At 30.9% G+C, this 13,108-nt stretch overlaps 1 protein-coding gene across 1 annotated transcript; it reads left to right on the forward strand.

Annotated features, from left to right (window-relative positions):
* Positions 1 to 7,083: 7,083 nt before the first annotated feature.
* LOC114754531 (cysteine-rich receptor-like protein kinase 2) lies at positions 7,084 to 11,998 on the forward strand. Its single transcript, XM_028943310.1, has 8 exons — positions 7,084 to 7,502; positions 8,694 to 9,094; positions 9,200 to 9,325; positions 9,487 to 9,614; positions 10,358 to 10,571; positions 10,817 to 11,048; positions 11,149 to 11,299; positions 11,457 to 11,998. The coding sequence occupies exons 1-8, from the start codon at positions 7,108 to 7,110 to the stop codon at positions 11,769 to 11,771; spliced, it is 1,962 nt and encodes a 653-aa protein (XP_028799143.1). The 5' UTR covers positions 7,084 to 7,107; the 3' UTR covers positions 11,772 to 11,998.
* The last annotated feature ends 1,110 nt before the right edge of the window (positions 11,999 to 13,108 follow it).

Below are 13,108 nucleotides of genomic sequence, written 5' to 3' on the forward strand. Positions count from 1 at the left end.
AAAGAAAAGATATGTTGTATATTTTTTCTCACTTATTTTCATCAATTACACATATATATCTTTCATATATTTTTCACGCTCATAACTATCTGATCTCGCTTTCCACTCTCCTAGTCATGCTTTTTATAAATAAAGATATATATATTTACGAAAAATGCAATTTTTAGATATAAAAATTTTAACAAACTTTTTTAATCTAAGTTATTTTTAATTATATGTTGGACATAAGGGAGTCCTATATTTCAACAGGCATTTGTGATTTGACCAAGACTTTCAATGTTTGAGGCGCCGTGATGAGTATGGGGAGTAATATAGTATATTAATAGTTTTTTTCCTATTCAAATACTTATATGCATATTTCCTATTAAAATATATGTCTTCTTCAACAGTTAAGCGTAAATTACATATTTTTGCGTTGTGCATAATATTTATGCCATGATTGATCTAACAAGGAGGATAGATAGAATCTAAATGGAATGTGCCTTTCAAATTTCTCACTAAAATATGATGCTTATATAAATATATAAATATGTATGTATGTATGTATGTATGTATGTATGTATGTATGTATGTATGTATGTATAAACGATAACTAGACCCTTGCCATCCGCAAATCCACAAACACAACATTATGACTTTATTAAATTAAATTAAATAGTTCCTTTTTATAGATATTATAGATTTTTTATTGTAATTTTCAAAAGAATATAGATAGAACTACATCCTTAAATATGATGTGATGCAATTTTACCCTGACTATGATAAGATAAAAATTGATCAATCTCATACCAACTCTACATCCTTTTTATGCAATGCAGTTTGGAGTTTTTGCATTTCCAACATCCACACCACACCTCCGATGATTTTGTTTGATCATCCACCGCGGCCAGCGTGAGAGGGCCTTATAGGAAGGCTTTGGTTTGGCTGCTTCCTGAGAATAGCATAATGTGCTGGAACTCGCCAAGCGCAAGCGAGTACATCGACGATTGTCTTCTGAGTGATGAGAAAGTATGGGTGGCTGTTCTTGTAATGTGATTCTATCATGAGTCCCACATCGGGTTTGTTGTCTTGAAAGAGGCATCATATAAGGTTTGAGTTTCCCTGTTGTGATTCTTCCAAAAATTTATGCTCACTTGTTACTCTTTTCATAAGAGTTAGTTTGACTTTTAATTTGATCTTAAATATAAGACCTCAATCTACTTTAACTACATTTAACAATTTTTATTAATGCGTCTAAATTAGTTAGCAGTTTCTTAGCCAAAAAGGTTTTCCATGAGATGAGAAATGAAAATTATTAGCCCCACACAAGGTTTGTGAATAAGTGATTCTCCGGCAATGAGCAAGAAATATCTGTCTTTCTGCTAAATAGTGTTTATTGAACTTATAATTCATTAGATACTTTTTATGAATGTCAACTAAGTACCATAAGTAAATTCCTCCTGGTTGTTCAATCATTTGATAACCAGAGTCATTCTTTGATAAATGATTAGTATGAGTCTGACTTAATAGAATTTGATCAATCCTTTATTCTATATCGTTGAGGCAGAGAACTGAACCAAGAATTCTCTTCCTTTATCATCAATCGAATCACTATTCAAGACCTAAGATTCTAGTTTATCATCAATCCAATAACCATTCATGTTTTTTCTTTTTCTTATCAAGGAATAAATCGCTTTACCTATATAACTTAGGTCTCGTATTTTTCAAAAGAGTGATTGATTGATGGGATTTGATATGATACTTATGAGATGATGAGATTCAAATATTTCTTCTCAGAATGCATTGATTTGACCCCATAAGTGGGACCACCACCCCATAGCATGTTGTCCTAGAACCAGAACCCCTTTTTTTTTTTTTTTTACAGAATCTCCTAATTGTTTTAGAGCAACAAGAAAGAGATTCTTTAACTAGAAAGAATTCAGTTCAGATATAGGATACCTATCCTGAAGTTTTTGCAACTCAATCATGTATGATGGAATCATCCAGTTTTCATTTAACTATTTCATTGGTGCGTGTAAATTAGTTACCACTTTCTTTGTAATAAATACGAGAGGGAGTACATAAAAGAGAAGGGAGGATGTAAATCTGGCCTATTTTATAGACTACATAAAAAAAAACACCATTTATCTCTCTTACTTTCGTCTATTTTTTGAAGAGAAAAGTCACTATTCTCATCTCTTTTTTTTTTAAAAAAATAAACAAGAAAATAAAAGGCATTCTTGTCTGTTTATACAATATTTATTAGCACTTGTGGGAACAACATCTTCTCTTAGAAGTATCAAAAGCTTCAAAATATGGTTTCACTTACACTAGTATAGGTTTATTGTGGTTTTACTTGTATTGCCTCTAATTTTAAATATAAGAGTTAGTTGACTAGTTTTAATAAATTAAAAAAATTAGTTAAGTTAGTTATTTATAATAAATATGTGTCTTTTTCCCTATAATATCTTTGCTAATTATGTTTATTAGTTAGAGTTATCATTTGATAAAATATTTAATTAACATGTGTAACTATTACAAGAACTATCTTGAGAAAAAATGGATATGAGAGATAAAGGGAATTAGGATCTTATATTTAAGACCAAAATGAATATCAAACTAGTTTTTATATTGAGGGCCGAAAATAGTATTAGATACTTTTATGTTATTTTAGTATGATTTGACATTATTATTGTCTTTTGAGTACTTATATAACACTTGTTTTTAATATACTCCTATTGTGTGTACGTTGTGATTTGGATTTATGTTTTTATTTATAATTCTCCTTGAGGAGGTATTTAGGTAATGATAATAAGTATGAAGCATTTTTTGGATTTTCTTATATGTATATATATCTTATATATATATAAGTGATTTAGGATTCTTAAATCAGTTCCAGTCCAACAAAAAATGTTAATTTTCAAAAACAGACTCAAAACAGAGGTAAAAGGTCATTCAGAATAAAGATAAAAAATGTTTACTATAATAGTGATAGATTCTGTTTCATAGGCAAGGCTCCCAAAATGTTCACTAATAAATGTGCATGGGGAATTGGGGTTATTTCTGTTTTCAAATTATAAAATTGTAAATTCCCAACAGTTTTATCTCTTTTTTAGCTGTTGACCATCGGAACATGTATCCATACATCAAGTTGACCAATGGGTCTTCAATGTGCTTCCATTAGTAGACAAAGCCACGCATCTTAACAGGGGAAAAAGAAAAGTCAATGCTTAGCCAAGACACTGAGATCTAATTTTCGTTGTGCGTGAAAAGTCGATCGATCAGTAAAAAATATACTAGTTTAGAATCATTGACAAGATTATTTTTTAATTTTACTAATAAATTACTTTTTTGGCCAAAATGTTAATTTAATTACAATTATTTTAATTGTGATCAAATCAATCAACTTTGACTCGATGCTTTTATCACTAAAATTAAAAATATTGTAATTTAATTAGTTTATAATATTGCTTTTTTTACCAGAAATATTGCTTGATACTTCCTCCAATGACCAATCCCCCACACACACACACTCTCTCTCTCTCTCACACTTATCAATTCATTTTTAACATGTTTCACTTGACGTTAGGAGAAAATTTCAACCTAATTAATTCTTCTTTAAATCTAAATAACTTTTCAATTTTATTCCCATTTGATGTATGTACTTTTCAAGAAAATAACAATCTACAAAACAACAATGATAAATTAAAGATAAAGTAATACATTGGTGTAAAAAAATTTAAATACGTGACATTAGAAAAAAAAATTATCCTCTTTTTGCTTTATAATAGACTTAAGAGGACTGAGGAGTACATATAGAAGCAACAACTAACCATATTACACGGATCAAAATATTGGTCAAAATTAGATAAAAAAATTTTGCCAACAAAATTAGCCAAAACCAATAAATATGTAAAAAAATAATTTTTTTCCTAAGTATGTCATTATTTATGAAGATGATGAGTGAGAGAGAGTATGAATTGGAAAAGAGATGAGAGAAAATGCGTGGAAAAAAAGACGAAGAAGAAAGGAACACGCAATTGATTGAGGTAAAAAATAGGAAAAGTGCATTACATTTTTGACAAACATGAAATGTTGCTTACATATAGAATCAACCTTATGCGAAAAAATACTATATATAGGACCGAAGAGAGTATAAGATAAAGCAAGGGAGCAATACGACAGAGCTACTTCTCCCCAATTACTCTCTCTTGTTCTTGCTATAAGTTGTAATTAATTTACTACCCTATGTAAGTGGTCAAGATAATTAATTGAATTTAGTTTTTATTTCTGGTTAAATTCCGAAATTACCTTTAATAAAATAAAAATAATTAATTGAAGGATTTTGGTTATTTAGTTAATTCTACGTGAACAGACTGAATATTTTAAATCAAACATGTTATATTATATTATAAAACATGCAAGAGAGATGTAAGAGAGATCATTACGGCGATAAGAACACCAGGAGTAATTATTTTTGAATTTATTAAGTAGCCAATAGCAATTTAGGCCCAAAAAAAAAAAAAAAAGGCAAGCATGACTGTTCTCTTTAAGAAAGGTTTGCCAATGAACACGGGAATTTAGGTGTCCTTGTCATTTGTATCTTATTTATGACATATTTATCTTTCTCAAATACATTATATTTAAATATTTTATGAATATTCCAAAAGTTTGACTTCTCATACAGAGTTGACTTAGAATAACAGCTTGTGGAGAGGTTGGACATTAATTGGAAGAATACAATAATTTATATATATAGCTCAGGCATTATGAAAGCAAAATAAAAAAGGATTATTATTTCACGGTGCCGTTTATATGTATTGAAAAAATGGCGCCGTAGGTATGTGTGGAAGGGATTCTTTTCAAAGTAAACGGCAAGAAAAACAAAGCTTTCATTGTCGTTTATAAAGTTGAATCTTATCTCTTACCAGTGACTTATTATGGATTTTGATTCAAAAATGTGGAAAGCTAAGTCATTATAAAGTCATGTATTTGCCAAATAGATAACGTTAGAGTTAGAGTATTAAATAGGTAATTATTTCGAATTCCTCGCTGTAGACGGAGGCTTTAAAAAATACAAGTTGGAATAGAGGCTATAAATAAAAATAAAAAAAACAAGTTGGCCTTTTTATAATTTTTATAATGTTTAGAATTTTCACATTTAGGCTTGAGTTGAGATCCTTATTATGTAAGCTATTTTCTAAGGTCGAGTCCAGGCATATTTACATGCATAAAATAAAAAAATTAATTCAATAGAGACATCCCCGTTAATATTCAATTTATATGATAAAATTAGCAATAAATTATGTTATTAACAGGTCATGAATGATATAATTTATATTTTAAAATTCATTCCGTGAATGTGAAAATTTAATTTTCTAAACGGTTGGAAAATTGAAAAGAACAAAAAAAAAACCTACTACTACCTAAGCATCTTGTCGCGTAGTTTGCATTTAAAAAATCATCTTTATCTTTCTTTTTCCCCTCCCCCTTGATACGCCAAAATCATATTTTATCTTGTGATATTCCCCCTCCTTTTTTATTAAGGAAAGAGCATTGCTAAAAACCACGATAAAATAAGAGAAGAAAAAATGCATATAGTGTTTTATGTAGAGTTTGAGAAGTCATATGATTCATAAATTATGATGGCAAAAAAGAAAATTATGAATTATGTAGGTTTGGTATAAATGGACACACACTAACTATAGATTAATAACACGAATTTAGATCAAAAATTGGAGCCTCTAGGTTCCTGAAGTTCAACGATGTATATATGGACTTTACATTATTATACAAAATTGAAAGATAAATATAAATTATGTACGTTTCTATACATTTTTTCTATACTATGGAATATATATTTTCACCTTTTTTTTTCTTTTTGATATGAAGAATTTTAATTTTGAAAAAAAACTATTTTTTGAGAGTCTTAATTGTATGTTTGAGAAAACCCACCACCAGTCACAACAAATTAAATTCAAAGTTAGTATCTTTAATTTTAATTTTTTTTAAAAAAAATAACATATACTGATATACATACCACGCAACAATTTTTAAGGAAGAGGGCCCCTAACATGGGAAGTACATTTCTAGGTCAATATTCCCAACAGATCAGATGTCTGCATCGGTGGTGACATGCAAAACCATAATTGCCTATTTAAATGATAAATTATGATTTAATCTAACTTAGTTGTACAAATTTATAAAACTTCTATTCTAAATTGAGAACGTGATTTACAAATCATTATTAAAATATTAAGAGATATTTTCACAATTTTATTGTAGTTACCCAAAATGGCTAATAAAGTCAGTCCAAAAATAAATGTGGCTATATTTGCAATTTGCCTATAGAAAACTGTTATTAGTTCTGCTCTATAATATAAAACTTTAATTTATTTTATCTCTTGTGTTTATCATCTGTTTTTAAGCTAATTTACATAACTCATAAACTAATATAATCCAATGTTAAGCAGTATCATTTTACAAAGATCATGTCGTGTTTGTTATAATTAACTTTTTTATTTAACTTTCTTAATTTACTAAAATTAGTTAATTAACTTTGTTATGTTAAAGACTAGAATTGATATACTACCTCCAGTATGTAATATAAGAAGTTAAGAATTAGGTGTGGATTGTCCCTCGTATTTATCGTTTTCTTTTCAGATTATCCCAATTGGTCGCAAATATTAAGAGAGTTTGCTTTAAAAAGTAATTTCAATGCAAATGATTTCATGAAAAATTTTAGAAAAACCAACACATATTTTTATAGCATATAGCACACGTCGGATTCTTCATTATTAAGGTTAATTAGATATTATGTTAAGGGGTATGGCCAGTATTTTATTGAGGTTCCCGGCTGCTGCCGAAAGCTAAAATAATAGTTAATGGAATTCAAACACAGAATATAGCACACGTCGGATTCTTCATTATTCTGCTATACACAGACTATTCACTCTTCCCTTGGTCAACTTTCACCATGATCGTCTTCATACACGTATACATACACATACATACACATATACAAACACATACACAATACTTATATATATAGTATCCCACCTTTCATTCACTTCGCATCTTCTCTTTTAAATCTTTCTTTCTCTTCTGCAACTACAGAGAAAGAACACCATGTTGCTTCACCTGCAACAGAAACCCCACTTTGTCTTCTTCTTGAGTTTGATAATCTGGTCATGGTGGAGCTTTGACGGCGTCGTTTCGGAACCACAGACCAACTTTGTGAAACTAGGGTGTAGCCAGTACAACGTTAGTGAGTTGTCCATCTTCAGTGATAACTTGAACATAACACTGAGAGACCTAAGAGCTCAGATCAGCAACCAGAGCAAGCACTTCGCGACGGCGCAGGCCGTGAAGGGTAACAATCCGGCGTATGGCCTTTTTCAGTGCAGAAACTACCTCTCCATCAAAGATTGCCTTGCTTGTTTTGACTTCGCGAAGGTTCATATACGCAACTGTTCCGTCGCCGCCACCGGTGCTCGTATCATCTACGAAGGTTGCTTCCTCAGGTACAACTCTAAATTTGACTTCTTCTTGTTTTTTTTTTTTTTTTCATACTACATCATTGGGATATAGATATAACATTTTTTTTTCAACTTTCATTATAAAACTAAACATGTGATTTTTATAAATAAATAAGTCCCCTTATCATAGTTAATAAATCCTGCTGTGTGTTCATCAATACTCATCACAATCATGAACACCGTATGCTCATCACTGACACAATATAGATTATCCAAAATTTGATATGGATGGTTTAAGTTTGAAAGTTTTAATATGCAATTTTTTTAATGATAAATTTATTTTTTAAAGAAGGGTTAGTTATAAGATTATCTTTATTTTAAATTCTATATCTATTAAAACAAAAAATTAATTATAATATATAAAAAAATTTAAATTAAGTCTAAGCCATCCAACATCAATTTGGATGTACTCCCCTGTTTCGTCATGGTCCTATAATCCAACTGATGTCAAACACCGTTTTGTAAGATCTTTTAAATATGAGATTGTGAGTTAAAACTTAAAAATACATGGACGCATGAGCTATGACCAAAAAAAAAAATTACTGTTTCATATAATTTTTATATTCTTTTCCTCGGATATATTTATATATATAGGCAGGCACACACATATAAAATATGAATGCGCGTGTGCGTCCACAATCTGGGACCGAGAAAATATAGACAGTACTAAAACAGGCAAAAGATAAAATGATAAATTGTTCATTCATGCTTAAACAAAGATTAATATTTAGATGTAATTAGTTACATCATGAATAGAAGATATATTGTTTTTTGAAATTTTCATTTTATAGAATTTATTTACTTTTTATAATAGAGGAAATTCCTTGTAATTAATCTGTCCCTTTAAAAGGGAGAATTTTGAAAAAAAAAAAAACCCCAAACAGGCTTTATGGCACGTGTAATTTTTTAATCAATAATGAGTTTAGATATTTTGTATAGAGCATCCACGTTATCACGCCACATACTCACTTGAATAAACCGGGGGGGGGGGAAACAAAAACTTCATTGTGTCCTTAAGGAAGAAAAAGTTCGATTTAATGAATAAAATAATTATTACATGATACAGAAATACACAGAGAAATAGTTGTCGTTATTATTATTATATGATGGTAGCAGAGATATAGATATAATTGATATTACATGACTTTTGTGTTTCCTTTTTTGTATCGTGTAAAGGTACGAGAGCAGTGGATTCTTCGATCAGAACACAGACGCTGGGAACAACATAATCTGCGGGAATCAGACGATCAGAAACACCACAGGACTTTCTTCAACTGTGCAACAAGTTCTAACGAATCTGGACATAGCAACCCCAAGAATCAGTGGTTTTTATGCAGCCACTAAGACGCCTGTGCCTAACAGTAATGGCTCAAGCATTTATGCCATTGCTCAATGTATTGAGACTCTCCCACAAGTTGGCTGCCAGGATTGCCTCAACATTGCCTTGAGAAATTTCCAGATCTGTCTTCCCAATTCAAATGCTAAGACTTATGATGCTGGTTGTTTCATGAGATACTCCACCACGGCCTTCTTTGCAGATAATCAAACCATTAACATTAATCCCTTCCTGAAAGAAGGTATACACACACACACACACTTATAAAAGCTTGGAATTACTTTCCAGTGAGATTTACTTGTGTCTGTGTCTGTGTGTGTTTATTTTCTTTTCTTGTGACTTGCAGGGGGAGCTTCAACGAAGAAGAAGGCCATTATTGGGGGAGTGGTTGGAGGTGGATCTTTTCTTTTGATCCTCCTTGCATTATTTGCTTTGTACAGACGATCAACGTCGTCCAAGAGGATTCATAGAGGTATAAGACAACTTGGAAAGACTTTATTTATGCTTTGTCTTTTTCAGTGATATATATAGTTTGCTCCAAAGGAAAATGCTATATAAATTAAATTATGAAGATGAATCCCTTGCTGATTTTAATTATTTATTGTGAGGTTTTTTATCTGGTTTTTCTTACAGGTGATATTTTAGGAGCAACTGAGTTGAAAGGCCCAATTAATTATAGGTACAGCGATCTTAAGAAGGCCACAAAGAATTTCAGTAAAGAAAATAAACTAGGAGAAGGAGGCTTCGGTGATGTGTACAAGGTAAATCCTATAAATATTTGTCTTCAATATTATAATCGACTGATCCCTTTTTAAAATAGATTATTGATTCTAAGCGTGTTTCATGGATCTGCATCTTTTCCTTTCCAAAATCGTGCTGTCCTTGCTGTCCGAATCTGGTTAATTAGTTTACTTGATTCAACAGCTGAGATATGAGCTTCATCTAATGGAACCATTTTTATTAACATATGAAATGTATTTCATAGCCATGAAAATCTAACTAATAATAATGGATCTGATTTAAGATATAGAAGAGGACGACACGAGTTGCATAGAGGAATTTTGTATTTGATTCTGTCTATGTAGGTTCCTTAATATTTGTGAACAAGGTTCAAAGAATACTACTCCTCCGGTCCTTAATATAAGACCCATTTAACTAATTTGATTAGATTAAGGAAATTAGGTAAGTTAGTTAATTATAAGAAATATAACACATTTTTTCTAAAATACCATAATCATCTTTCTTAATACCCCTTCTTCCTCTCCTACTTGATTATGGTTGAGAAAGTATCCATAGGGGTAATTTAGAGAAAATTGATAAATATGAGAAATGGATCTTATATTTAGGACCAAAATGAAATCAATAATTGGGTCCTATATTAAGGACAAGAAGAGTACAATAGTTCTTACTTTATGATTGACTTCTATTCATTTACTTATTTGTATGGATTGTTACAACTTCAATAAGCATGACCTATTATTTATAACGTATCTTTGTTGAATAGGGCACTCTAAAAAATGGGAAGGTAGTTGCTGTCAAGAAATTGGCTTTAGGGCAATCCAAACAGATGGAGAAAGATTTTGAGAGTGAAGTAAAGTTGATAAGTAACGTCCATCATCGGAATCTTGTCCGACTTCTTGGATGTTGCACTAAAGGACAAGAGAGGCTGCTTGTTTATGAATACATGAGAAACAACAATGTTGGCACATTCTTGTTTGGTAGGCAAAATTTAAATAATATTTTAAAAATGTTTATGGCCTTTTTTAAAGTATGATATACAAATATGTTTCTCAACAAATAAGCATGTTGACTTCTTTACAACAGCATTATATACAACTAACCAGTTTGTATATCATAACATAGCGTAGTTAAACACTTACAATGAATTTCTTGAATCGTTTTGAAAATCATCTTTAAAACTTTTCTTTTCATCTTTTAATAATTTCTAAATTGTTGAAAACAGGAGAAAATAAAGGCTCCCTCAACTGGAAGCAACGTTATAATGTAATTTTAGGCACAGCAAGAGGTTTGGCCTATTTACATGAGGAATTCCATGTATGTATCATACATAGGGATATAAAGAGTAGTAACATTCTTTTGGATGATGATTTTCAACCAAAAATTGCTGACTTTGGGTTAGCTAGGCTTCTCCCGCATGACTTATCTCATCTCAACACGAAATTTGCAGGAACAATGTAAGTAAAAGTATATGCTTATACAAGTTTCAATGTTTTGTATGTCATTTTTACATGACTGATTTGATCCATTATACCATAAATATTTTGTTTTTGCTAGGGGATATACAGCACCTGAATATGCAATGCATGGACAACTATCAGAGAAGGCCGATACCTATAGTTTCGGTGTTGTAGTCCTAGAAATCATAAGTGGACACAAGAGCGGTGAATCAAAGGATGAGAGCGAAGGAGAATTCCTCCTTCAAAGAGTAAGAAAATTCTCAACAAATATAACAAAAAAGTGCTCTTTATCTTAGAATATGGAAGTACAATTTAAAGTGTCTAGCTACGTGATCTCCAATAATATAACATAAAAAATAACATATTTTACAGTCACATAACTAACACTTTGTTTCAAACTGGCAGGCTTGGAAACTCTATGATAGAGGCATGCACATTGAGTTTGTGGACAAAACCCTAGACCCTAATGAGTATGATCCAGAAGAAATGAAGAAAATCATAGAGATTGCTTTGCTTTGCACTCAAGCATCTCCTGCAGCGAGGCCAACAATGTCTGAAATTGTAATTATGCTCAAAGGCAAAGGATTAATGGAGAACAGAAGACCCACTATGCCAGTCTATGTGGATCCTAATTTTAATCCCAGAAGGGACTCTTCAACCTCTAACAATTCATCCTCATCAAATGCTACTGCCTCCACTATTGTTCTATCTGGAAGGTGATTGATTGCATTATGCAAGAACTTGATGTCAAGGGTCACTCGAAGTTTCAACTGAAGTAAGTGTTGTAGTAATGATCAAGGAAATAGCGTGTAGGGTTCATCGTAATTTCATGATTCATGATCTGTGTGCAATGAAACGTCAATTCTGTTTCTGTGGGTAGAAGTGTATGTGAAAGTGAGGTCATCCTTGGCCTATTGTGTGAAATAAATTCTGAGCCTTTTTGGTTTTTTGCCCTGTTTTTGGTATTTATTTTCGGAAAAGATATACAAAAATTACCAACAAAAAAAAAAAACCCTCGGTTTGAACTTTGAAGCTAGTACATGTGAAATACATGTGAGCGAAAGAGGTATGGTAGGCCCCATTATCAACATAATACAAAGTAGTTTCTCTCTACATATATATTTACAAATCATTCTTATCTCTCTCTTTTCTTTATCTCTTTCCAACGAGAATTGAATAAAAATAAAATTAAAAAAGAATCATTAAATATCTTACAAATGACTTATATTTAGGACAGAATTTTCTCTATAAGTGATTTATAATAAAGATCGAAGTGATATATAAGATGCATGCCCAAGATGTGTTTGACGCTTTGATGAGAGCCTTTGTCGTTCGCCTTGGGGTTCCCAATCAAAAATAAATCCAAGCAATGCAATATAGTACAAAACTCGAGTCGTTTCACTTTGAGGAGCCTTTATTTAAAATCCTAAGCAAACTAAGTATCAAAAATAAAGAATTGACTTGAAAAGGGATTGATTTTCTTTTTAACTAACTAATTGGCAAAATTTAAAAGGATGCAAAATGAGTAAATAATTTTTGGATTTTTAGTTTATAAAATGGATATGAATGAGATAAACAAAGAGAATTACCAAGTGACAACAAATGGAAAAGCAATCCTCTAGCACAATGATTTAGGATATCATTACTTCAATTAATTTGGAAGTTAGCTAAATTCAAAAGACTCTAAGGGCCATCCCTTAGACTCAGTTTAATTAAAATAATCAACACCAAGCCACCTTGCATATTAATTACTCACAATTAAACTGTTTTAGCACAATTAGCCAAAAATAATCAAGGAAAAGCAATTAACATTTTTAGTCCAATAACCAAGCCACCTTGAATTACCACTGAATATTCACAATAATGTTAAGAAATTAAAGCTAATCACAACATAATGTTAAATGCTAATCAAAGATTCCAACAACTACAACCAATCTCAATACAAATATAAACCATCACAGCCCATTCAAACATTATAAAATTCATTTTAAGACCTAAAAATCACAATTATAATGAATGAAGTAAAGATTAGAAGAGTTGAAACTCCCCTTTGAAGC

Source organism: Neltuma alba, unplaced genomic scaffold (assembly GCF_004799145.2).
Source record: "Neltuma alba isolate B1F8T4 unplaced genomic scaffold, ASM479914v2 tig00001263_pilon, whole genome shotgun sequence".
Taxonomy (NCBI): Eukaryota; Viridiplantae; Streptophyta; class Magnoliopsida; order Fabales; family Fabaceae; genus Neltuma; species Neltuma alba.